Source organism: Chiloscyllium plagiosum, unplaced genomic scaffold (genome assembly GCF_037043375.1).
Source record: "Chiloscyllium plagiosum isolate Xiang-an unplaced genomic scaffold, Cpla_swu_hap1 HiC_scaffold_10, whole genome shotgun sequence".
NCBI lineage: Eukaryota > Metazoa > Chordata > Chondrichthyes > Orectolobiformes > Hemiscylliidae > Chiloscyllium > Chiloscyllium plagiosum.
The window spans coordinates 78,962,737-78,988,467 of record NW_028270148.1 but is presented as its reverse complement, the minus strand read 5'-3'; the positions used below and the strand labels follow the sequence as shown (position 1 = coordinate 78,988,467).

Genomic DNA, 25,731 nt, shown 5'->3' with positions numbered 1-25,731 from the left:
TTCGGCCCAACAATTCAGGCAGCATCCAAGGAGCTTTGAAATCGACGTTTCGGGCAAAAGCCCTTCATCAGGAATATAGGCAGTGAGCCTGGCGCGTGGAGAGATAAGTTAGAGGAGGGTGGGGGTGGGGAGAAGGTAGCATAGAGTACAATGGGTGAGTGGGGGAGGGGATGAAGGTGATAGGTCAGGGAGGAGAGGATGGAGTGGATAGGTGGAAAAGGAGATAGGCAAGTAGGACAAGTCCGGACAAGTCATGGGGAAAGTGCTGAGCTGCAAGTTTAGAACTAGGGTGAGGTGGGGGAAGGGGAAATGAGGAAACTGTTGAAGTCCACATTGATGCCCTAGGGTTGAAGTGTTCCGAGGCGGAAGATGAGGCGTTCTTCCTCCAGGCTTCTGGTGGTGAGGGAGCGGCGGTGAAGGAGGCCCAGGACCTCCATATCCTCGGCAGAGTGGGAGGGGGAGTTGAAATGTTGGGCCACGGGGCGGTGTGGTTGATTGGTGCGGGTGTCTCGGAGATGTTCCCTAAAGCGCTCTGCTAGGAGGCGCCCAGTCTCCCCAATGTAAAGGAGATCGCATCGGGAGCAACGGATACAATAAATGATATTAGTGGATGTGCAAGTAAAACTTTGATGGATGTGAAAAGCTCCTTTAGGGCCTTGGATAGAGGTGAGGGAGGAGGTGTGGGCGCAGGTTTTACAGTTCCTGCGGTGGCAGGGGAAAGTGCCAGGATGGGAGGGTGGGTTGTGGGGGGGGGGGGGGAGGTGGACCTGACCAGGTAGTCACGGAGGGAACGGTCTTTGCGGAAGGCGGAAAGGGGTGGGGAGGGAAATATATCCCTGGTGGTGGGGCCACCTTCAAACAGACCCCACCATCAGGGATATATTTCCCTCCCCACCCCTTTCCGCCTTCCGCAAAGACCGTTCCCTCCGTGACTACCTGGTCAGGTCCACGCCCCCCTACGACCCACCCTCCCATCCTGGCACTTTCCCCTGCCACCGCAGGAACTGTAAAACCTGCACCCACACCTCCTCCCTCACCTCTATCCAAGGCCCTAAAGGAGCCTTCCACATCCATCAAAGTTTTACTTGCACATTCACTAATATCATTTATTGTATCCGTTGCTCCCGATGTGATCTCTTCTACATTGGGGAGACTGGGCGCCTCCTAGCAGAGCGCTTTAGGGAACATCTCCGAGACACCCGCACCAATCAACCACACCACCCCGTGGCCTAACATTTCAACTCCCCCTCCCACTCTGCCGAGGACATGGAGGTCCTGGGCCTCCTTCACCGCCGCTCCCTCACCACCAGACACCTGGAGGAAGAACGCCTCATCTTCCGCCTCGGAACACTTCAACCCCAGGCATCAATGTGGACTTCAACAGTTTCATCATTTCCCCTTCCCCCACCTCACCTTAGTTCTAAACTTGCAGCTCAGCACTTTCCCCATGACTTGTCCGGACTTTTCCTACCTGCCTATCTCCTTTTCCGCCTATCCACTCCACCCTCTCCTCCCTGACCGATCACCTTCTTCCCCTCCCCCACACACCCATTGTACTCTATGCTACTTTCTCCTCACCCCCACCCTCCTCTAGCTTATCTCTCCACGCTCCAGGCTCACTGCCTTTATTCCTGATGAAGGGCTTTTGCCCGAAACATCGATTTCAAAGCTCCTTGGATGCTGCCTGAACTCTTCCAGCACCACTAATCCAGAATCTGGTTTCCAGCATCTGCAGTCATTGTTTTTACCTTCGGCCCAACAAGTCCACACTGACCCTCTGAAGAGCAATCAACCCAGACCCATTCCCCTACATTTACCCCTTCACCTAACACTACGGACAATTTAGCATGGCCAATTCACCTAACCTGCACATTTTTGGACTGTGGGAGGAAACCCACGCAGACACAATGAGAATGTGCAAACTGCAGACAGTTGCCTGAGGTGGGAATTAAACCTGGGTCTCTGGCGCTGTGAAGCAGCAATGCTAACCACTGTGCCACCGTGCTGCCCGCCCATTGTTATCTTAAATGAGTGACTGGGTTCAGAGGGACCCTTTCTCATTATGGTTAGACATGGAAGCTTCTCAGGCCAGGTATCCCCTTACTGCTCTTTGATAAAATGAGGGCAGTTAAGGAATATTGTCATAGCCCAATAGTAATTAACACTGTTGAAGCATGGAGGGCAATGCAACAGAGTGAGGGCAACATTGCAAAAACATCTTTTTTGACACCATAGTTGGTATGTTGGTTTTCAACCAGGAATGGTGGACTTGGGGTTTAAACTTTGGGCAGGTAGACTGTGTCTTGCTTGGTGACCTTTTTGAGGGTGACACATTGATGTCTTTTGAGCATTTAGCTCGGAAATGTGAGTTACCTAGCAGGGAGCTCTTATGTTTTTCCAAATCAGGGACTATATTCAAAAAAGAACTATGCTCCTAACTGACTCTTATAGATCAAACATAGAAAGGAGGGTGTTTAGAGCTAAAAATACACCTTCTATCAGCACTCTTTATCACATGCTGGGAGAGGGCTCCTCAGACAAGACTTAGTAAAATATGGGAGAGGGAACTGGGCGTTGAGATCTCCTCTGACGCATGGGAGGTTACCTGGGAGAATGCAAGAAGTATCTCAATTACAATAGGACCCATGCTGTGCAATTGAAGATTCTCCACTTGGCTCCAGATCGTCTCTCAAAATTTAACATGGGAGTATCCCCAATATGTCCCCAGTGCAGAGTGGGTATGGGTACTCTCTCTCGTTGTCTCTGATCTTGCCACAGGTGTGGCAGGTGGAATAGAGAGGGTCCTGTGGACAGAGATGGAGTTGGACCTGGTATCTCTTCTTCTTGACCAAGCTAATATACCTCTTTTGGACGTGCACAAAAAAACTTTTCGGTATCCTCACTTTTTGTGCAAGAAAGCACATTTTGTTTTGGTGAGTGTGTGAAAATCCCTCAGGGTTGTCAGGCTAGTGTAAGCTAGTCATGGAGCACATCCCTTTGGATTTTCTCACAAGTATGGTGCACCATAAAATGGAAAATTTCTATAAAATATGGCGGCCCTCTTTGGACTACTGGGGCACAGATGTTTCTGCGATATTAATAAGGGCCTTTTTCTAGCCATGGTGATTCTGTTTAATGAATGTGGTAACCAGAGAGGAGGAATTACAACCACATGAATATGTATAAATTTATGCTCTCGATAATCTTTGTTTTGCTGAGCTGTATTATTATCATAACTATTACTATTGTCATGAATTTTAAAATTTGTTGTTAGTTATTATTTGTTATGTAATTAGTGGGTGTCTTTGTACTGTTGTAAATTGTTGTGTTGTGTGTATGTTGTAATATTAAAAAAAAATCTTTTTTCAATAAAAAATATATTTTAAAAAAGGGATAATTGGTCAGGAATTTCTGACCATCCTTAATTGTAAATGTTGCGGAGAACAAGTTTTACCTTTATACAGGTAAGCTATCTTGGGGTGTAACTTGTTCTGTCTATCAGTCATTAATTGCACCCCATGCCAACTTTGTTAACTTCATATGTACCATTGTTTGTGAAACATTTTGGCTGACATATCCTTCAGTGAAATATATGAATCTTTTATCAGAATACCAAGTAATTGCTTGCTCCAACTATCATGTCTCTAACCCTGTTTCTTTTGGTATATGTGTTTAGGTGGATTTGAACAATTAGCCCTGGAGTTGATGTACAGCAGAGAAGGATAAGGCCATAGGATTTAAAGGAGTGTGAGGGAGGGGAATTGCTTGACGTTCCCAAAAATTCAAAATGACCACATTCTTAGAAACAAACTCTGTATTTTAGAAACAAACATTGTATTTGTCCAATTGCCCATGTGCGGGGGAAAGATATCCTTGGCACACTGACCAAAGCAGTAATGAGTGATGATTTGGAGATGCCAGTGTTGGACTGGGTGTACAAAGTTAAAAATCACACAACACCAGATTATAGTCCAACAGGTTTAATTGGAAGCACACTAGCTTTCGGAGCGTCGCTCCTTCATCAGGTGGTTGTGGAGGACACAATTGTAAGGCACAGAATTTATAGAACAAATTTACAGTGTGACGTAACTGAAATTATACATTGAAAAATACCTTGGTTGTCTGTTGAGTCTTTTATCTGTTCGAATACCATGATAGTTTCACTTCTTTCATGTGTAAATTACAAAACCTTTTTTAAAAAGTTGCATTCTCAGGTTAACTGTAACAACTGGTGTTAGCTAGACGATATGTTGAAGGTGTTAGCCCCCTGTGTTCTGTGTCTATGCCATGATGTTTCGATTGATTCTAATCTAAAAAGTGAGATAACAGAGTTTTACATGAATTCATGCAGTTTTTGAGCAAAGCACAATGTAACTCTGCAAGTACAAATTCACCCCACAAAATATATGTATTGGGACTTTGTGTGTGTGTGTGTCTGGGGTGGGGAGGTTGTGAGTGTCTGTGTGAGAGAGTGTATATGCATGTCTATGTGAGTGTAGAGTCTCTTAAGTCTTTGAGGGGGTGCATGTGTGAGTGTGGGAGTGTGTCTGGGGTGGGGGCTTGTGAGTGTCTGTGAGAGGGAGTGTATATGTGTATGCGTGAGTGTAGAGTGGTCTAAGTCTCTGAGAGGATGCATGTGGGAGTGTGTGTGTCTGTAAGGGTGTGTGTGAGTGTCTGTGTGCATGTCTGTTAATATGTGTGTTCGTGTGTATGTGCGTGTACAGGGGTGCCTGTGTGTGTGTGTGTGTGTCTGTGTGTCGGAGTGTCTGTGTGTGTGTATAGTAAATGGTGGTCACCTATAGTGTGACCTGAACCCAAAGTCCTGGTTGAGGCCCTCCCTATGGGTATGGAACTTAGCTATCGGCCTCTGCCCAACCACTTTTCGCTGCTGTTTGTCCTGAAGTCCGCCTTGGAGGATGGTCACCCGAAGGTCCGAGGTCGAATGTCCTGGACTGCTGAAGTGTTCCCCAACTGGGAGGGAACACTCCTGTCTGTTGATTATTGTGCGGTGCCCATTCATCCGTTGCTGTAGCCTTTGCTCGGTTTCCCCAATGTACCATGCCTCAGGGCATCCTTGCCTGCAATGTATAACATAGACAACGTTGGCTGAGTCACATGGGTACCTGCCATGTACATGATGCAAGATGGGAGGTATCCCCACATGTAATGGTGGTATCCATGTCCACACTCTGACACGTATTGCAGCGCCTACCGTGACAGGGTTGTATGGCGTTGTCCTGAAAGCCGGGCAGCTTGCTACCAACAATGATCTGTTTGAGGTTTGGCGGTTGTTTAAAGGCAAGCAGTGGAGGTGTGGGGAATGACTTGGCGAGGTGCTCATCCTCACTGATAATGTGTTGCAGGTCACGAAGAACATGGCATAGTTTTTCAGCTCCTGGGAAGTACTGAACAACAAAGGGTACCCTATCAGTTGCAGCATGTATCTGTCTCCTGAGGAGGTCATTATGGTTCCTTGCTGTGGCACGTCGGAACTGGCGGTCGATGAGTTGAGCAACTTACCCCGTTCTTATGAGGGCATCCCTGAGTACTTCCAGGTGCCTGTCACGTTCCTCCTCATCTGAGCAGATCCGGCATACACGTAGGGCTTGTCCATAGGGGATGGCTGTTTTAATATGTTTTGGGTGGAAGCTGGAGAAGTGTAGTATTGTGAGGTTGTCTGTGGGTTTGCGGTAAAGTGCAACTGACTGCAACCCCCAGGTCATCTCCTCTGCCCTGAAGCTCTTCAACCATGTCCTGAAACAAACTCGAATTTTACTGCTCCTCGGATGCTGCCTGAACTGCTGTGCTCTTCCAGCACCACTAATCCAGAATCTGGTTTCCAGCATCTGCAGTCATTGTTTTTACCTAGTTGATTTTAACCCTACAGCAAATCCTCTTGCAAGGATGCCTGCCTTGAAGAAGTTCTCCTCTCTCCACTGGGAGGAAACACTCCTGTCTGTTGATTGTTGTGCAGTGTCATCCGTTGCCGAAGCCTTTCTCGGTTTCCCCAATGTACCATGCCTCACGGCATCCTTGCCTGCAACGTATAAGATAGACAAGAGAAAATAAGATAGACAACGTTGGCTGAGTCACATGAGTACCTTCCACATACATGGTGGGAGATGTCCCCATGTGTAATGTCCACACTCTGACAACGTCTTGCAACGCCTACCGTGACAAGATGTAGGGATTGTCCTGAAAGCCAGGCAGCTTGCTACGAACAATGATCTGTTTGAGGTTTGGCAGTTGTTGCTTGGTGGTTGGCAGTTGGTACTTGCAGGATTACATTGTAGTTTGCTCAAAACCTGCATGAATTCATGTAAAATTCTGTTATCTCACTTTTTAGATTAGAATCAATCTAAACATCATGGCATAGACAGAGAACACAGGGGGCTAACACCTTCAACATATTGTCTAGCTAACACCAATTGTTCGTTAATCTTAGAATGCAACTTTTAAAAAACGTTTTGTGATTTACACATGAAAGAAGTGAAAGACTTTTATTCCTGATGAAGGGCTTTTACCCGAAACGTCGATTTCGAAGCTCCTTGGATGCTGCCTGAACTGCAGTGCTCTTCCAGCACCACTAATCCAGAATCTGTTGTGGGCGGCACGGTGGCACAGTGGTTAGCACTGCTGCCTCGCAGCGCCAGAGATCCGGGTTCAATTCCCGCCTCAGGCGACTGACTGTGTGGAGTTTGCACGTTCTCCCCGTGTCTGTGTGGGTTTCCTCCGGGTGCTCCGGTTTCCTCCCACAGTCCAAAGATGTGCAGGTCAGGTGAATTGGCCATGCTAAATTGCCCGTAGTGTTGGGTAAGGGGTAAATGTAGGGGTATGGGTGGGTTACGCTTCGGCGGGTCGGTGTGGACTTGTTGGGCCGAAGGGCCTGTTTCCACACTGTAAAGTAATCTAATCTAATCTGGTTTCCAGCATCTGCAGTCATTGCTTTTACCTCCTAGACAATCAAGGTATTTTTCAATGTATAATTTCGGTTACATCACACTGTAAATTTTTGCTATAAATTCTGTGCCTTACAATTGCGTCCTCCACAACCACTTGAAGGAACGGCGCTCCGAAAGCTTGTTTGCTTCCAATTAAACCTGCTAGATTGTAACCTGGTGTTGAGTAATGAGTGATGCAGCATTTTAGATATTCATGTGTTTATTTGCATCACAAAACAACTCAAATTGAGATAACAAGAGTTTGAAAGGAAAACTGCAGACGTAACATAAAAATATTTCTACAAGGAGTCCAGGACCAGGGAGACTTAAGTGTAAATACAGACTTCTGACTATCCCCGCAGTCCGCCCAATCAAAGGTAACCTTCCTTTGACTCCGAACTCAAACGTGCAACTCTGACTCCATCCAATGTAATGTCACTCAGGCCCTGGTGCCGTTAACTGATTGGTCGTGTTTGAATTGCATGTGTTATCCCAGATTGCTTAGCGCTGCGAGAGAAAAAAATGGTTGTTCCGGCAGGTTTGTGCATTGACCTCTTTTATCACCCCACTCCACCTCTGTAAATTGTAAAAGTTATGCGTGTTTTTGTGATGCTAATCTTTCCTTAATCATGTTAATATTGGCGTGCTGTCTCGAGACATGTGTCGCTTCCAACCGATGTTTCTTTTATATTGTATAGTATATTTGAGGTTTGTTTGGGAAGGGGGTGAAGACACCCACTACAGATCTGACCGGGCGTGAAGACACCCACTAGAGATCTGACCTGATCTATGCTAATTTGAACTTTCTCCATTTCATCTTCCTTGGATAACAGGAGTTATATAGAGCTGAAAATGTGTTGCTGGAAAAGGGCAGCAGGTCAGGCAGCATCCAGGGAACAGGAGAATCGCCGTTTCGGGCATAAGCCCTTCTTCAGGAAGGAGTTATATAGAGTCAGACAGCACAGAAACGGCCTTTTCGGTCTACCATGCATGTGCTAACAAACACCAAACTACACTAATCATGTTATACACTAGTCCTGGCAATTTCAGTGCTAGATACTTCTTAAGTGTTGCAACAGTACCTGTCTCCACCACTGTTTCAGGCAGTGGGTTCTTTATTTTTATTACCCTCTGATTGAAAATATTTTTTATCAGATGTACTGTAAGTCACTTCTCACTTTAAACTTATGCCTTTTGGTCTTACACATGTTTGCTGCAGGGAAAAGATTCTTATGATCGCTATCTATGCCTCTTATCATTTTGTATACTTCAATCAGATATCCCCTCAGCCTCCTGTGCTTCAAGGAAAACAAACTCAACCTATCCAGTCTCTCTTCTTAACTGAGACTTTTCATCTCAGGCAACATCATGGTGTGACTGTTGGAATGACGACTGCAGATGTAGAGTGTCAAGATAAGTGTCAGGAAGATACTGGTTCTATGTACAGAGGGTCTTACAGCATCCATGGAAAGAGAACAAAGCTAACATCTGAATCTAGATGACTTCCCTTTCTTTTGGGTTGTTATCATATCCTCCCTTTCCTCCTATCCCACTTAGTATCCTTTCAATTCTGGCAGGAGACACACCATTATTCTGCCATTCTCACATTCTGATTGTGTATGCTGAACTACCAACATCTTTTCTTCACTGCCCTGCCAAACTCTTCCTCCCCCAACTATAGCATAAATACTGTCCCCTCTACACTTTACTTCAGCTCTGATGAAGAATCATCTAGACTCAGAATATTAGCTTGCTCTCTCTCTCTATGGGCGCTGTGATCGCCACCATTTGTTGTCTTCAGTACAGATTCCAGCGTCTGCAGTAATTTGTTCCTAGTGGTGCTATGTGTTTGTTTTCTAATCAACCTGTTCAGGGATGTTGTTATACACCTCTGAGTAGGTGGAACTTGAACCCAAGCCTCCTGGCTCAAAGGAGGGGACATTACCATTGCACCAAGAAGCAAAAAGAAGCTATTGAAGGCAAAATTGAGACTGTTTGTACTCGTGGTAAGTACACATGAACAATATCCACTCATCCCAGCTGAAAAAGTTTAAAGTCTGGTAATTTTGGTTTCACTGAATACCAGACCATTGACTGCTGAACAGAACCTAAAATAGAATGTTTTCACAAGTCTTTGATGTCACCCTGGTAAATAATTTGAAGTAGATGAGCTTGTGAAACCATCTTATCATCTGGAGAGATCTGGCTGCTCTCAGGTCCACCTGAAAATTAAGCAGAGCTGGAAAAGGAGGAATGAATCAAGAAAGAGACACAGATTGGTCTGCAACATGGTGAAACAACCTAGAAGAACTTCAATAAAATCTTGAAGAGATTGAAGTTGTCACAACTTGCCAAGGCAAAAATCTTTACTACTCTCGTTGGATGAAAGCAGAAATTTTCTTGTAACATTATGGATGCCATTTAAGAAGAACATGCAGTTTGGAATTTCAGCTGCTTCAGAAGATCATCAAGCATACAGAATGAGATAGCTGTTGACTTTTCTGGAGTGGAAGTGATTGGGATATTTGATGTAGTAATATGATAGAAGAAGCCATTGCATATCACATTCTTATCAGTACTGGAGAGCTCACCAGATGAAATTGAACCAGGACAAAGAAAAGAAAAGCAGTTCAAGATGCCCGAATTCAAACATGAAAGTCAGATTCAGCAAAGGACTTCTCTGTGATCCTTTGAGAATTGTAGTGGAGGTGTTTTAATTTTACGTTCAGTAGTACTGTACGAGTATTGCTGAGAAAAGATGCATTTTGTTTTGCACTCCTTAAGATAACTCACAAGAAATACCAATTTGTAGGGAAGCAATTATTTTACTGTATGAGAACAAATGTGCTGATTAGTACAGATTTTGCAATGGGAAATACACCAGTAAAGTGGTGATTGACAGTTAACTAAGTTTTGTGTAAATCTCAAACCAGGAATTTTGGTTGACTTTGATTAGTCTGTGAAATGAACAATAGAATGGCTGTCGCCTGTTCAATTGAGTTGAAAAAGATGCACTATGTGCACATGTTCTTTTGGTCTGCAAAGTCTGTAGCACCACAAGTGGCTGTGCCGTGCAGAGTTGTCGGTGTTATGAGGATGTGGAGGTACCAGTACTGCACTGTGATGGACAAAGTCAGAAGTCACATGACACCAGGTTATAGTCCAGCAGGTTTATCTGAAATCATAAGCTTTGAGTACAGCCCTTCAGGCACAGTGAGAGAGAAGACCACACAGAAGAGTTTACAGGCAATGTTAAGTTGTTTTACTCTTGAGATTCTTACACACTTGATGCAACTGTAACAAACCAACCTCTGTGAAAAAGCAACCAAATTTATTAAGCACAGTACATTACAAGTTTTCTGGAGAAACCTTGAACGGAGAGCTTACAGGGTCGTGGCAAATGCTCTCTCTAAACAAGGAAAACAGTCTGTCCTTTATACTAAACTCTCAACATCACAGTTAGTACTACCCACAAGACAAGTTTCCTGAAGAAGGGCCTGTGCCCGAAACGTCGAATCTCCTGTTCCCTGGATGCTGCCTGACCTGCTGTGCTGTTCCAGCAATAAAGTTTCAACTACCCACAAGACAACCCTCAGCCATCCCCTCATAGTTACATTCCAGCCCACCTCCAGAAATAATGTAATGCAAATCATCCCTTTATGGTCTCATCTGTTGGAAACTGTGTTTTTGTATCTATAGGGGAGTAGTCACATTCCAACTGTAATATTCTTATTGATTTCTGGATTAAAATGTAAATCATCCCTGAGTGGCAAGGAAATGGCCATGTAAACCTCCCACATTCCACCTATAAGACAAAGACACACCGCCTTACCCCCAGGCATTCAATTTCTTGCAGGTCAGTAGAACAAATTAACTCTTTTAATATCTTAGCGGCAAGATCATTGATCATATAACTGGTGTGAGTGGAGTATCAGATAATAAGTCTCTGTAGGTGACCAAGAGTGTTAGATGGTGAGTAAAGTGTTAACAGGTGAATAACCACCGAAGGGATGACTTATAATCTCATTAAATGAGGTAGAGAAATAATTACAAAAAATTAAGAATAAAGGTGATGCTGGAGACAAACTAAATGACTGGAATAATGTGATAGGTATAAGAGTCGCATGCCAAGAGTCTAACCAAAGCAATAAATAATTCAAAACTGTACAAACTGGTAGCTCAGTGGTTAACATAGCTGCATCACAGGCCAGGGACCCGGGGTCAATTCCAGCCTTGGACGACTATCTGCACAGTCTCTCAGTGTCTGTGTGGGATTCTTCCAGATGCTCCGGTTTCCTCCCACAGTCCAAAGATGTGCAAGTTAGCCGAAGTGGCCATGCTAAATTGCCCATAGTGGACAGGGATGTGTAGGTTAGGTGCATTAGTCAGGGGAAATATAAAGTAACAGTGTAGGGAAATGGGTCTGAGTAGGATCTCTTCAGATGGTCGGTGTGGACTTCGTGGGCCAAATGGCCTGTTTCCACACTGTAGAGATTCTATGATTCTATGAAATTATCAAGGTGATGTTGTCAAAACAAGACAGTAAGGAAGACTTTACAGATTCAGAAGTGTGGTGGGGTCACATGTAGCACGACATGAATCCAAAATCACTATTGAGGCCATCTTCATGGGTATGGAACTTGACTATCAGCTTCTGCTTGGCGATTCTGCATTGTTGTGTATCTCTAAGTCCACCTTCGAGGACACTTATCCAAAGATCAGAGGCTGAATGCCGTTGACTGCTGAAGTGTTCCCTGACTGGGAGGGAACATTCTTTTCTAGCGATTGTTGCCCAATGTGAGGAAGAAGAGAGAACAGCAGTAGTGATATGAAATTCTGTCATGAGGGAAACGCATACGTTTGTGGCCTGAATGGTATGTTGCCTCCTTCATGTCTGGTCAAGAATGTCACTGAGCGGTTCCAGGATATTTTGAAGGGGCAAGATGAGTAACCAGAAAGTATAGTTCATGTCCAGGTCCAAAACGGTGGATGATATCCTGTAAGCAAAACATAGGGAGCTAGGAGTTAAATTCAAGAACACTGCCTCAAAGGTAGTCATTTTGGGTTACTCCCAGGGCTACATGTTGGTGTGTTTATGAATGGAAAAGTTGGTGCAAGAGGGAAGATTTTAGATTTCTGAGGCATTAGGTATGGAAGCTTACAAACTGGATAGATTGCGCCTTGACAGGCCTAGGACCAATATCCTTGCAGGGCCATGCATTAGCCCTGCGTGGAGCGTTTTATGTTTAGGTGGCATGAGTGGGAACATGCAAGAAAGGGAAACAAAGTTAGAAGTAAAAGATAGAAAAAAGGAAGTGAAAGTGGAAACCAGAGTAAACAGAGGCAAGCAGCAAATAGGTTCAAAGTGTTAAAAAGACAAATCTTTAGTATTGGAATGTGTAGAATATTTGCAGTAAGATTCGCAGTGCAAATAGTTGTAAATGGATACAGTATGATTACAGTTTCAAGGATATAGCTGTAGGGTTACGTGAAGTTATTCAATAGTTTTGAAAGGCAGTTTAAAAAGCCAAGGGAGATGTGATGTTGCTAGTAGAGGATGAAATCAGTGCATTTATGAGAAAGCATGTTCGCTCAGAAAATCTGGATGTAGGATCAGTCTGGGTGGAGCGAAGGAACAACAAATGGCAGAAAGTATTATTGGATGTGGTCTATAGGCCTCAAAATAGTAGTGGTAAGCTGGGAAATTAGAAATGCATGCAATAACAGTGTGACTATAAACGTAAGTGAAACTGGACTAACCATATGGAATGGTGGCAGATGAATTCCTGGAGTATGAGCAAAGTGTTTTTTTTAGATCAGTATTTGAAGGGAAAAACTTGGGAACAGGCTGTTCAAGATTTGGTATCATGCAATGAGAAGGGCCTACTTAATAATCTATTTCCGAGACCCTTTCAGAGAAGGGAAACCATAATGTAGAATTCTATTTTTGAATAGATAATGTAGTATCCAATCTCAAGGGATTGTTCTAAGAGAGGTATGAGGCACGAATTGACAACAGTACAATTACCAATGCAAACCGACAAAACAGGATATCAGGTATCTGAGTTTGCAGCAATGACCAAGTGAGGTAATGAGATTTTAAATTTAATGTAGATTAGATTAGATTAGATTACAGTGTGGAAACAGGCCCTTCGGCCCAACAAGTCCACACCGACCCGCCGAAGCGAAACCCACCCATACCCCTACATTTACCCCTTACCTAACACTACGGGCAATTTAGTATGTCCAATTCACCTGACCCTGCACATCTTTGGATGGTGGGAGGAAACCGGAGCACCCGGAGGAAACCCACGCAGACACGGGGAGAACGTGCAAACTCCACACAGTCAGTCGCCTGAGGCGGGAATTGAACCCGGGTCTCTGGCGCTGTGAGGCAGCAGTGCTAACCACTGTGCCACCGTGCCGCCCAAACCATGTACTTACCTCACAAACCATTCGAGTCACATTCCAAAACATTATAACAATGAGACTGCTTTGTTTTCTCTACCATGCCAAATTGGTCTTAAAAATTTATTTGTGCGATCTGAAATGCAATGGAAAAAGAGGAATTAACTGATATTGGTCCAGAAAAATATACTGGAGAAATTAATGGGATTGAAAGCTGATGAACCCCCCAGAACTTGATAATCAACATCCATGGGGACTAAAGGAGGTAGCTATGGAAACAGTGAATATTTTGATTGACATCTTTTAAAATTCTACAGATTCACAAATAGTCCCAGCAGATTGCATAGTGTTAAACGTAACCTCAATATTGTGGAAAAAAAAGGAGGGAGATGAAAACTGAATTACATTCTGGTTAGTCTCACACCAGTAGTTAGTTAAAATGCTTGAGTCCATTAATCTACAAGAACAGTTGGTCTTTTTCAGAGTAGAAGGTAGTACTAGTGGTGTCACAGGGAGGTGTTAGGTCAGAGCAGAGGGTCCATTGGACAGGTAGGAAGGAAGATGGACAGGTGGGACAGTACAAGAGGGCAGTGCCCCGTTGGAGGGTTGGATCTGGGATTAGATGAGAGAAAGGGAGATGAGAAAACTACTGAAATCAACTTTGATGCTGTGTGGTTGGAGGGTCCCAAGGCAGAGGATGAGGCTTTCTTCTTCCAGGTGTCAGGTGCCTCCAATTTGGAAATGTAGGAGGCCCAGGACTTGCATGTTCATGGTGGAGTGGGAGGGGGAGTTAAGTGGTTGGCCACAGGCGGTGGGGTTGTTTGATGCATATGCCAGAGGTGTTCTTTGAAATGTTCTGCGAGTTGGCATCCTGTCTCCCCAATATAGAGGAGACCACATCAAGAGCAATGGACACAGTAGGTGAGATGTTTGGATATTCAGGAAAATCTCTGCTGGATGCAAAAAGATTCTTTGGGACCTTGGATGGACGTAAGGGGGGAGATGTGGTCAACAATGCCAAGGACCACAATTTCTCCTAGCACGTGGTCAACAATTCCCTCTAGCACGTCTCCTCTACTTCCTGCACCTCCACCATTGAACTCCATCCTTCCAACCACAACAGCCCCCAGAAACCACCCCCGGTCCTCACTTTCCTTCTCACCAATCCCCAGATACAACGCATCATCCTCTGCCATTTCTGCTACCTAAGCCATACCTCACCACCAGAGATATATTGCACTCCCATTCCTATCAGCATTCCACTGAGACCATTCCCTTCGCAACTTCCTCATTAGGTCCAGGTGCCCCCCCCCATCAACACACCCTCCTCTCCCAGCACCTTCCCTTTGCCACCACAAGAGGTGTAAAACTGCGCCCACACCAACCCCCTCACCTCCATCTAAGGCCCCAAAGGATCCTTCTACATCCAGTAGAGATTTCCCTGCACATCCAAGTACCTCATTACTGTGTCTGTTGCTCTCGATGTAGTCTCCTGTACATTAGGGAGACAGGACACCATCTCACGAATGTTTTAGAGAATATCTGGGTGGGTTGCTCTTCGAAGGGTCTTGTTGGGCCAAAGGGCCTGTTTCCACACTGCAGGTAATTTAATCTAATCTCTGGAATACACGAACCAAACAACCCCATCGCCCTGTGGCCGACCACTTCAATTCCCCCTCCACTCCATCAAGGACATGTAAGTCCTGGGCCGCCTCCACTGAAAAATCCTAGCCACCTGACACCTGGTGAAGGGCTTATACCTGAAACGTCGATTCACCTGCTCCTGGGATGCTGTTTGACCTGCTGTGTTTTTCCAGCACTACGCTCTCGATTCTGAGCTCTAGCATCTGTAGTCCTCACTTTCGCCTGGTGAAAGAATGCTTCATCTTCCACCTTGGGACTTTCCAACCACATGGCATCAATGTCTATTTCCCCAGTTTCCTATTCTTCCTTCTTCCCACCTCATCCCAGAATCCCCCCCCCCCCCCCCCCCCCCCCGCCCCCGCCCCCGCCCAACATTACTGATGAAGGGTCTATGCCCAAAATGTTAACTCTCCAGCAGCGCAGATGATGCCTGACCTGCAGTGCTTTTCCAATGTCACACTTCTCGACTCTGATCTCCAGCACTTGCAGTATTCACTTTCTCCCAGAATACATGTACATGCCAATTATGTGATGAGTGAGTTAAATCTAACATTTCTAGCTTTGCAGATGACATAAAACTGAGTGGAATTGTGAATTTTGAGGAGGACTTGTCAAGGGGTTTTAGACAAATTGATTTAATGGATTAACACATGGCAGATGCAGTATGATGTGGATAAGTGTGAAGTTATCCCACTTAGATAGCACTTAGATAGGAAAAACAAAAAGGCAGGGTATTATTTAAATGGGAAAATGTTGATGTGCAAAGAGGTCTGGTTATCTTTGTACTGTATACTGGTCACTGAAAGCAAGTATAGTGGTGCAACAATTAGTTAGAAAGGCAAATAGTATGTTAGTCTTCACTGCAGGAGTATTTGAGTGCAAGAGCAACCATTCTATACAAGCAACTGCAGCTCTGAAGAAGGGCTCATGCCCGAAACGTCGATTCTCCTGCTCTTTGGATGCTGCCTGACCTGCTGCGCTTTTCCAGCAACACATTTTCAGCTTCATGAGATCACACCTGCTGTATTGAATGCTGTTTTGGTCTTTCTACTGAAGAAATCTTGGACTTGTCATGAGAGGGAGTTCACTGAGGGTTCACCAGGTTGATTACTGGGCTGATAAGTTTGTCGCATGAGGTGAGATCAGGTCAACTAGGTATACTTATTAGATTTGGGAGAGAAAATAAGAAGGGATCACTCTGAAACATATAAAATTCTGACCGGTGAAGATAAGACTGGATGCAGTGATGGTCCCTCTGGTTGGAGGCATTTAGAAGAAGGGGTCATGGTGTCAGAGTACAGATTTAGAACTGAGATGGAGAATTCACTTTCACTCAGAGTGATGAGTATGTGGAATTCTCGACCAAATAAGATGGTTGGGTCAGGTTACTAAATATATTTAAAAGGAATAAATGGAATTCTAGACACGCAATCTAGGTAGCGAGCAGGGCTACGGTGTCGAGGAGGAGAATATACTGTGATCATGATGAATGGCAGAGCAATTTCTCTGGGCCAAATGGCCTACTCTTGTACCTGTTGTCAATGGTATGATGTTTATATGATGTTTGTCAATATGGCAATCATTAAACCAGTGTTTAATTCCTGTTTTTATCGAGTTTAAGTATCACCATACCTTTTTATACAACTTATACCCTTTCTTTCGGAACATGGGCCTGGGATGCTGAATTACTGGTCCAGTGATAACACCAACCCCTAAATACTTTTAATGCTCTTTGTGAGTCACGAGATGAGGAGTTCTCTCCTGAACCCATCAATGAAGTGGTGAAGCTCCTCTTAGTGGCCATCAGCTGCTAACCTCCCACTCTTTAAATGCTGCCCTTTAGTGCCGCTTTGCACGTGTTGTCCCCTGCTGCGCCAGTGGACTCCTCTGCACCGACTGTCATCATTCAATCAGACATTGGCAAATGTCTGCCCCATGCAAATAAAATGAATAAAGTTATTGCTGAAACAAATATGCATATGAGAAAAGCATGAATGAATCTTTCACCATGCTCGCTATATGCACTTGAACTATGAAAATTAAACCTAGCCGTATAGCTGTGCTTTGAGTATTTCATACAACAATTTGAATAACGCAGGTCTAAATCGTGTGCTGGTGAAGCCCATTTGTGGTGAATTGCCTTGTTTATAGCATATATAAATCAGTACAGTGTACATTTGGCTTGATTGGGAGATTTATGTGAAAGATGGATGCATGATGAACGTCATCACATTGAGTATGAATGGAGAGGACGTGGTTACCCTGCAGTCTTGTATTATGTAATTTTTGTACATATGAATTAATAACTGTTTTATGTTCCCTGTTAGGAATCAAGTACTACACCTTTATAATGTTTAAATTTTGTCTCTGATGTTCTTTAGCTCTGAAGGATTAACTTTCTGTGCAGTCTAGTTCGTATGCAATTTGATGATATCAGAGGCTCTTGAAAAATGGTTAATGTCTTAAAAGGAGTTCTTATTGAATGGTAAGCACTTTTTCTGCATTTCCTAAAGGAACCACATTGTCAAAAGTAACAATTAATCATTAACATACCTATTTCAGTCCTTTTCACAAAAAAAGTCAGTTTTTTGGCAAAGATGATTTTTTTCCTGCTCTCAAGGTTTTCCCTAGTAACTCAATATTACATTTTTCTCGATCTCTGGCTCAATAGGTGAAAAGCATTTCTTGGAATAGGCACATTTGCTGTGATATATCACACTTCAGCAAATGTGGCATTCACTAGTTACTTGAATAATGTTCCAAGTGGGACTGAAACAATTTAAATATTTGCAAAGGGGAGGAAACATTCCAAATAAGAAGCTTCACCTGCCAGAATTTAATGATGGTTATGTATTAGAATTTGCAGTGTTTTCTTAGCCTTTTTATAAAGGAAATCATTGTAGTTATAGATATGACTAACCATAATTAAATAGAGGCATTTGAAGCTGTTGCACAATTCCAATTGGCGAGGAGCTTGGTTTCAGCTTTGTAAATAGTAAATTTACATAAATAGGAAAGGACCTCTAAGTATTTTGTGAATTTCAGTAATGTATACTTTATTTTACATGTCACAGTCACTGGTACAGAGGAACCTGTACCATGGATGGGGAGTTTTTTTTTGGATGTTCAGATAATTAAATTTTGGATAACACAGTTTAGCCAAGCATCGGGACCTTGCGATCTTGTTTGGATAATCCGAAATTCGGATAAGCGATATTTGGGTAATCAAGGTTCCCCTGTATATAGTACGGTTGCAGATTGTTTGTTTGTTTGGCCTGTTGAAGCTGTGGTGCATCTCTGTAGAGCAACCCAGTCAGACTTATTTATCCCCTTTATCCTGAACCTTACATGGTTGCCTTTTTCAAGTGCCTGTTCAGCTTCCATTTGAAATCTACTTTATACTTCTGTCACCTCTATGTACATTGATCTCCGGGTCATTATCACCCATTGCATTTTAAACAAGGAATTCTCATTCCTCATACCCGTTATCTTTTGCCCAGATTCTTGGCTCTTCGTGCAACTACCAGGGAACAATCAATTAATGAGACAGCTTTACTTTGTCTGCATTGGCATAATCTTATGATACTGTTATTAAATAATTTCTCAATCTCGTTTGATTCAAGGAGAACTAGATCAGCTTCCCTCAACTAACTTGGGAGCTTAAATCCCCCTTCCCTCGACACATTCCAGTAAATTTTCTCCATAACTTCTCATTGGACCAAATATTCATCCAAAAGTGGACTGATTAAGGAAAGATGTCGGAGCAACGGGGTGGTGATTATAGGAGATTTTACTTTTCCCAACACTAACTGGGATTCACTTAGTTTTAGACGTCTAGATGGAATACAATTTGTAAGGAGCATCCAGGAGGGTTTTCTAGAGCAGTATGGAAATAGTTCAACTCGGGAAGGGGCCATACTGGACCTGGTGCTGGGGAATGAGCCTGGCCAGGTGGTTTAAGTTTCAATAGGGGATTACTTTGGAATATGATCACAATTCCATAAGTTTTAGAATAGGCATGGTCAAGTATGAGAGTGGTTCTCAAGGAAGAGTGCTAAATTGGGGAAGGCCAATTATACAACAATTCGACAGGACCTGGGAAATGTAGATTGGGAGCAGCTGTTTGTAGGTAAATCCATATTTGATATGTGGGAGACTTTTAAAGAGAGGTTGATTATAGTGCAGGAGAGACTGTGAAAGTGAGGGATAGAAATGGCAAGATTAAGGAACCATGATTGGCAGATGGAATTATGAGACTAGCTACAAGTAAAAGGAAGCATACATAAGGTCTAGGTGACTGAAGACAGACAAAGCTTTGGAAGAATATTGGTAACGTAGGACCAATCTGAAACGAGGAAATGAGAGAGCTAAAAGGATTCATGAAATATCTTTAGCAAACAGGGTTAAGGAAAATGTGGGCGGCATGGTGGTTCAGTGGTTAGCACTACAGTCTCTCAGCGCCAGGGACCCGGGTTCGATTCCAGCCTCGGGTGACTGTGTGGAGTTTGCACATTCTCCCCGTGTCTGCGTGGGTCTCCTCCCACAGTCCAAAGATGTGCAGGTCTGGTGGATTGGCCGTGCTAAATTGCCCATAACATTAGGTGCACTAGTCAAAGGGAAATGGGTTAATCTTCGGAGGGTCGGTGTGGACTTGTTGGGCTGAAGGGCCTGTTTCCATGCTGTTTAGAATCTAATCTAATCTAATCTAATCTAATCTAAAATCACAAAGCCTTTTACTCATATATCAGGAGCAACAGAGTAACTAGAGACATGTTTGGCCCACACAAGGAAAAAGAAGAAAAGTTGTGCATGATGTCAGAGAAAGTGGGTGAAATTCTTAAAGAGTACTTTGCATAGGTATTCACCAAGGAATTCACCCCTACCTTCATCTACTTATCACATTCCCAGCTACCTTCCCCCCCCCCCCCCCCCCACCCTCCAGCCTCATCCCCTCCCTCTCGCATTTATCTCTCAGCCCCCTTGGCCCACAAGTCTCATTCCTGATGAAGAGCTTATGCCTGAAATGTTGATTCTCCTGCTCCTTGGATGCTGCTTGACTGGCTGCGCTTTTCCAGCACCACACTCTGATCTCCAGCATCTGCAGTCCTCACCTTCCCCTCAATGACTGTATGTGTTGGTGTAGTTTTGGTGGCCTGAAGGGCCTCTTTTTCTGCTGTACAGTTTATTTCTCTTTGAAGAGAAGAGTCAGAGATGGACCCTGTGAGCAAATGAAGAAATGAGAAGCAAACTTGAAGAGATTTAATTTCTGGAGAAGACTTGGAGGTGGAGGGTTTGTGGAGGCTGAGTAGAACTGGAGCAAGGTGTATTTCACACAAATCCAGGCATAGCTGGAGTGCATACAAATACTCGTAGTCATACCATTTACTTGGAAGAAATGAAATAAATTACTCAAGAAGTTGTTCAATGAGAGAACAAGCTAAGCTTGGTGAAGGAGAGGAATGTTGAATGGAGTCTGTTCAGGTTTCACTTCAAAGCAGCAGCAGGGAACCCACATTCTGATGTGGAGTTGGGTGTAGAACAATTGGACAGTCTGAAGAAGAGTCATATTACAGGTGAAATGTGAACTCTTTTACTATCCCCAATATCTGTCAGACTTGCTGAGTTTCTTTAGTACTTCTGGGTTTCATTGCAGTTGGTAATATTCTTCCTCATTGAGAAAAGCAATGAGTTTTAGTCTTTAGTAATGGCAAATCACAGAATCCCTACAGTGTGGAAACAGGTCCTTTGGCCCAACAATTTCACACTGACCCTCCGAAAAGCACCCCACCCAAACCCGTTCCCCGACCCTTTTACTCTACATTTACCCCTGACTAATGCACCTAATTTCCACATCCCTGAACACTATGGGCAACTTAGCAATTCACCTAACCTGCACAAGATTGTGTGAGGAAACTCACGTAGACACCAGAGAATGTGCAAACTTCACACAGACAGATGCCTGAGGCTGGAATAGAACCCGGGTCCCCGACGCTGCTAGGCAGCACTGCTAACCACATTGTGCTGCCCTAAGGGCTTTCATTGTTCTTTGCTCTGACCGGAAACCAGCTTATGTAATATTTGTGTCTGTGTTTAACTTGCATATTTTCCAGAGAAATATCATTTGTTTTAAGGTTGCCGTATCTTTTATGTATTAATAAACATGGGTAGTTGTGGCATACTGAGAATGGACTTTGTTAATATTGATCTAATTTCTCACAATTTTTGTATTTATAGTGACCCAGCCATGAAACAATTCTTGCTGTACTTGGATGATACAAATGCTTTGGGGAAAAAATTTGTAATTCAAGACCTGGATGAAATTCATCTATTTGTCCTGGCTGAGGTGGTCCATGTCTTACAAGAAAAAGTTGGAGACTTAATGGATCAAAACTCATTTCCATTAATGCAGAAGTAAATTGGTCAGGAGTTATTGAAATGGCTCAGACTCCTTTTTTCTTTTGTAACAGCTGGTTATCAGTTAATCTAATGTTAAAATAGGAGTGTAACCGAGCAAAATGCTGTACAAAAAGTTTCTGCTAAAAATTGTTTTGGTATTTAAAAGTATTTTTAAGAACTGGATAGTTTTTACTGGACCTAAAAGGTTGATCTACGATTAATGTGCCTTTTACTCCAAGTGAGTCCAGAGATGCTCTCACATGCAATGGAAAGTGGAAAGCCCATTTGGGGACACTCTGTTGCTACTTCAACATATTATGCATGACTTTGCTGAAGACTTGTGCTCATTAAGCTATTGTTATTCCCATATTATTCAAACAAATCTCCAAAATATTCATTTGTCTCTACATCCCACCACCACTGCATACTTTTCAATGAATGAGCATAAATGACACTCATCCTTTTCCTTGTTTACCTTGGTTGAGGCCACCTCTTGTTGATGTTCTCAAATACACATTAATTTGCAATTTGCAAAACATCCCTAGCCCATGTTTGAAGGTATTTGGGTCCCTTACATTGTAATTAATTCTCATTTTCATAAGAGTACCTTTTATGTTAAGTTATTTTAGTATTATAAACAGATTGGAACCCAGGTAGGTACTTCAAGAGCTATTGCCTTAACTTTCTCTACATTTATTGCTAGCTCACTTTTAGATTATCTGTCTTCATTTATTGAACATTCCATTAGTCCTATTTTTATAAGAAGTGGCTCTTAGTAAATTGATAAAATGAACAGTCCTAAGGATAGATTATAATTGCAAGAACACGTATTTTTCTTAATCTGTGTATTGTAGAGTAAGTGACTTTTATAAAGCCGTAAATGTTAAAGCTGTGCAAGCTTTTCACAGCAAAATCCAAGAAAACCCTCCAAGGCAATTCATATGTATTAAAGAACATATTTGGACCCTTACCAAGCAGCTATTGAACTTAGCTTTCGCTTCATGAGTTTTACTTTAAATTGTTGCACATAAGTTGACCAGATATATACAATTCCTTTGCACCAAAATATATATTTCAACCTATTCTTGTAAATCAACCTTCCACTTCTGATAAATTTCAGTCTGCTTGGATTGTACCATTTTGAAAAAAATAATTCAGTCTCATACAATTGGGAAACCTTATTGAATGCTAATGATAAGAATAAAGATTTACAACTTTAAACAAAAAAAATCACATTGAAACAATTTGAGAATTTACAACAAAATGTATGTGATACTTCTAGAATTTCAATGAATTTTACAGTAAAAAGAGAGATGATTTGATCTGTTGTGCCAGTACATCATGGTATTAACATTTTGCTTGCCACTTTTATATGAAGTGTGAAATTGTCTAGTGGACTAAGCTCTAGATGGCACATGTACATTGCTGTAACGGTTGTTTTGTGGGAATTTGTTATTCATTGAAGTTTGAGGCAAGGTCGATGCAAAAACCATTTGAAGTCAACTGAAGTTCGGTATCTAAAGAATAAGAGTCATTTAGTGAATGAACTGTTTTTGTTTTTGATATCCGATTAATTTGTGTCTAGGAACATATATTCTTCTGAAAGTTCAATGCATAATATAGATTGATGGCCCCTGTGTATGGTCTTCATTGGTAAATTAGAATGCAAAGGGAAGGAAAGCCTGAATTCTGCCATCAAATTTAATATGTTTGGTACATTTGATGTTTTTTTGTTAGGTGTTATATGATGAGCAGAAAGTGATTGTTTTGAAAACAGATGTTAATTTGGAAAGCCAAGGTTTATTGTCGAACAAACTGGATTTATTAAATAAAATTAAAATCTTCCATTTCACTCAAAAAATCTTCCGACTTGAGCAGTGCACAATTTTTTTAGTGCTTTCCAGTGAGTCTAATTTTTGTTTCTGTTTGGCTTGAGACACTATACTTGATGTGTAAATTAATCCTTGTTTTGCACAGGACATTTTGAAAGTTCAACTTGCATGGTACTCCTACTTTGGAAATAAAATCAGTCTGACTCAAGATTGGGATGCAGACAGACTCACACTATTAATGTATTATCTGAGCTGATAAGGTTTTATATTAAAAAACTTAAGTTATCTTGGGACTGTGACTTGAAAAATGTTCTGGAATTTACATATTAATCACACAGCCATTTTAAGTGATTAATACAAATGTAGGTTTGTTCAGTACTTTGCATCAGTTGCATGACACTTTAATCTGTTACTATATCAGGTACTAGGACACAGAATTTAAAGGAGCAGTGCTCTGAAAGCTTGTACTTCCAGATAAACCTGTTGGACTATTACCTGGTGTTGTGGGATTTTTAACTTTGTCCACCCCAGTCCAACACCAGCATCTCCACATCATTTGTAAATGAAAACAGATCCTAAATTTTTTTTTTTTAGATTAGATTGCTTACAGTGTGGAAACAGGCCCTTCGGCCCAACAAGTCCACACCGCCCCGCCGAAGCGCAACCCACCCATACCCCTACATTTACCCCTTACCTAACACTACGGGCAATTTAGCATAGCCAATTCACCTGACCCTGCACATCTTTGGACTGTGGGAGGAAACCGGAGCACCCGGAGGAAACCCACGCAGACACGGGGAGAACGTGCAAACTCCACACAGTCAGTCGCCTGAGGTGGGAATTGAACCCGGGTATCTGGCGCTGTGAGGCAGCAGTGCTAACCACTGTGCCATCATGTCGCCCACTAATGGTTTGTTGTTACGGGCCAGACACCACCACCCAACCCAATCACCCCCACAAAAAGGTATTGTAAGGAGATGGCCTCGACCATATTTATTTATTTAAACACACCCTTTTGGCAAAAACATGCAATTCAGCAAAACAGTTATGATTCTCAATGTGCTCTCTTCAGTCTGGAAGAAAAAAAATCACAAGGAGCAGATTGTTTCTAGCAGAAAGTCTCACTGTCTCAGACTTCACTCTAGCAGCTGGGAACTTAAAGGTTTCTATTGGTTTAAAACTAACAAAGTAAAACTTAAAAGCCTTCCTGGGTCTGAGAGAGTCTAGCCTGTTCACAATTCTTTTGTCTCATACTTCAAAACCTGTTTACCAACTGTCTGTGAAGGAGACATTTCTTCACCACAGTGACACATGAGAATCAGGACTGAACATCTCAAAAGGCACAGTACTATCACACTTGTCCCTTAAAAAGAATTAACCATCAAATGTACAATGATGGCTTCATTTTTTAAAGCCTGTAGTTTCACATTATTAGTACTCCATATTATATATGCATTCTATTAACTCTAAACAAATAAACATTTAAGAATAAAGTCATGTTTAGAGTGGTGCTGGAAAAGCACAGCTGGTCAGGCAGCATCCGAGGAGCAGGAAAAATCGACATTTCGGGCAAAAGCCCTTCATCAGGAATAGTAGAGGAGTCCATTTCTTCCATCACCAAACCTGTCTTTAATCAAACTCATGATGAAGTGTTGGTAATTACACTTTCTTATCCTACCAGGTGTATAAATTTTCAAATTGAATGACTAACTGTAGATTCCCATCTAAATAGTGGGCAGCACGGTGGTACAGTGGTTAGCACTGCTGCCTCACAGCGCCGGAGACCCGGGTTCAGTTCCCGCCTCAGGTGACTGTGTGGAGTTTGCACGTTCTCCCAATGTCTGTGTGGGTTTCCTCCCACAGTCCACAGATGTGCAGGTCAGGTGAATTGGCTATGCTAAATTGCCCGTAGTGTTAGGTAAGGGGTAAATGTATGGGTGGGTTGCGCTTCGGGTCATTGTGGACTTGTTGGGCTGAAGGGCCTGTTTCCACACTGTAATGTAATCTAATCTAGTCTGGTATTTTTACTCTTAACATTTTTCAAATTGTTAAGGTGTTAATGATGAGTATATAATAGTCTTGCATATGTTATCAGCAACATAAATGTTGCAAAAACATCAAGCTCATGGCCTCTTTCTCAATTGTGAAATATTTCTTTTGAAGAACATTAAAAACTTTCTGGATAAATATCCAAATCAGTTTCTGTCTACTCTCATCGTCTTCTTGCAAGAGTACAGTTCTGACACCCCCATCAATAGCCACCTTGAATGCCTTTGCGTAATTGGATGTTCTAACAACAGGGAAGTGGTTAACACTGCTCTCAGGCTGTCAATTACCTTATGACACTCATCCATCCACTGAAATTTTGTGCACCTCAAGTCAGTGGAGCAACCACACTGCTAAAATCTGATAAGACCAGTCAGTTCCATGAATTGCAGTACTTCCCTCTTAATATAGAAATCTACCCAATAAACTTTGTTATCGCATCCATGGGGCCATCTGTCCAATGT

The 25,731-nt window shown here is 42.7% G+C and overlaps 1 protein-coding gene and 1 long non-coding RNA gene across 3 annotated transcripts; one reads left to right on the top strand and one right to left on the bottom strand.

The window, feature by feature from the left end:
- Window positions 1-3,949: 3,949 nt before the first annotated feature.
- Window positions 3,950-7,796, bottom strand: LOC148148987 (uncharacterized). Its single transcript, XR_015758474.1, has 3 exons — window positions 7,036-7,796; window positions 6,173-6,305; window positions 3,950-6,037 (listed from the first exon to the last, which is right to left on the bottom strand). It is a non-coding gene; the product is annotated as an uncharacterized LOC148148987 (long non-coding RNA).
- Window positions 7,458-25,408, top strand: gtf2h5 (general transcription factor IIH, polypeptide 5). Of its 2 annotated transcripts, none has more exons than XM_043696191.2 (3): window positions 7,458-7,479; window positions 17,375-17,478; window positions 21,228-25,408. In XM_043696191.2, exons 2-3 carry the CDS (start codon window positions 17,444-17,446, stop codon window positions 21,406-21,408), a joined length of 216 nt encoding a protein of 71 aa, XP_043552126.1. In that variant the 5' UTR covers window positions 7,458-7,479; window positions 17,375-17,443; the 3' UTR covers window positions 21,409-25,408. The 2 variants fall into 2 exon arrangements, with proteins under 2 accessions (XP_043552126.1, XP_087847604.1); XM_087991478.1 differs by lacking the exon at window positions 7,458-7,479 and adding an exon at window positions 10,476-10,797.
- Window positions 25,409-25,731: the final 323 nt, after the last annotated feature.

Coding starts and splice junctions, on each gene's coding strand:
- gtf2h5 (XM_043696191.2), top strand. CDS start 17,444: ATGGTTAATGTCTTAAAAGGAGTTCTTATTGAATG. Junction 17,479..21,227: donor AAAGGAGTTCTTATTGAATG/GTAAGCACTTTT, acceptor TTGTATTTATAG/TGACCCAGCCATGAAACAAT.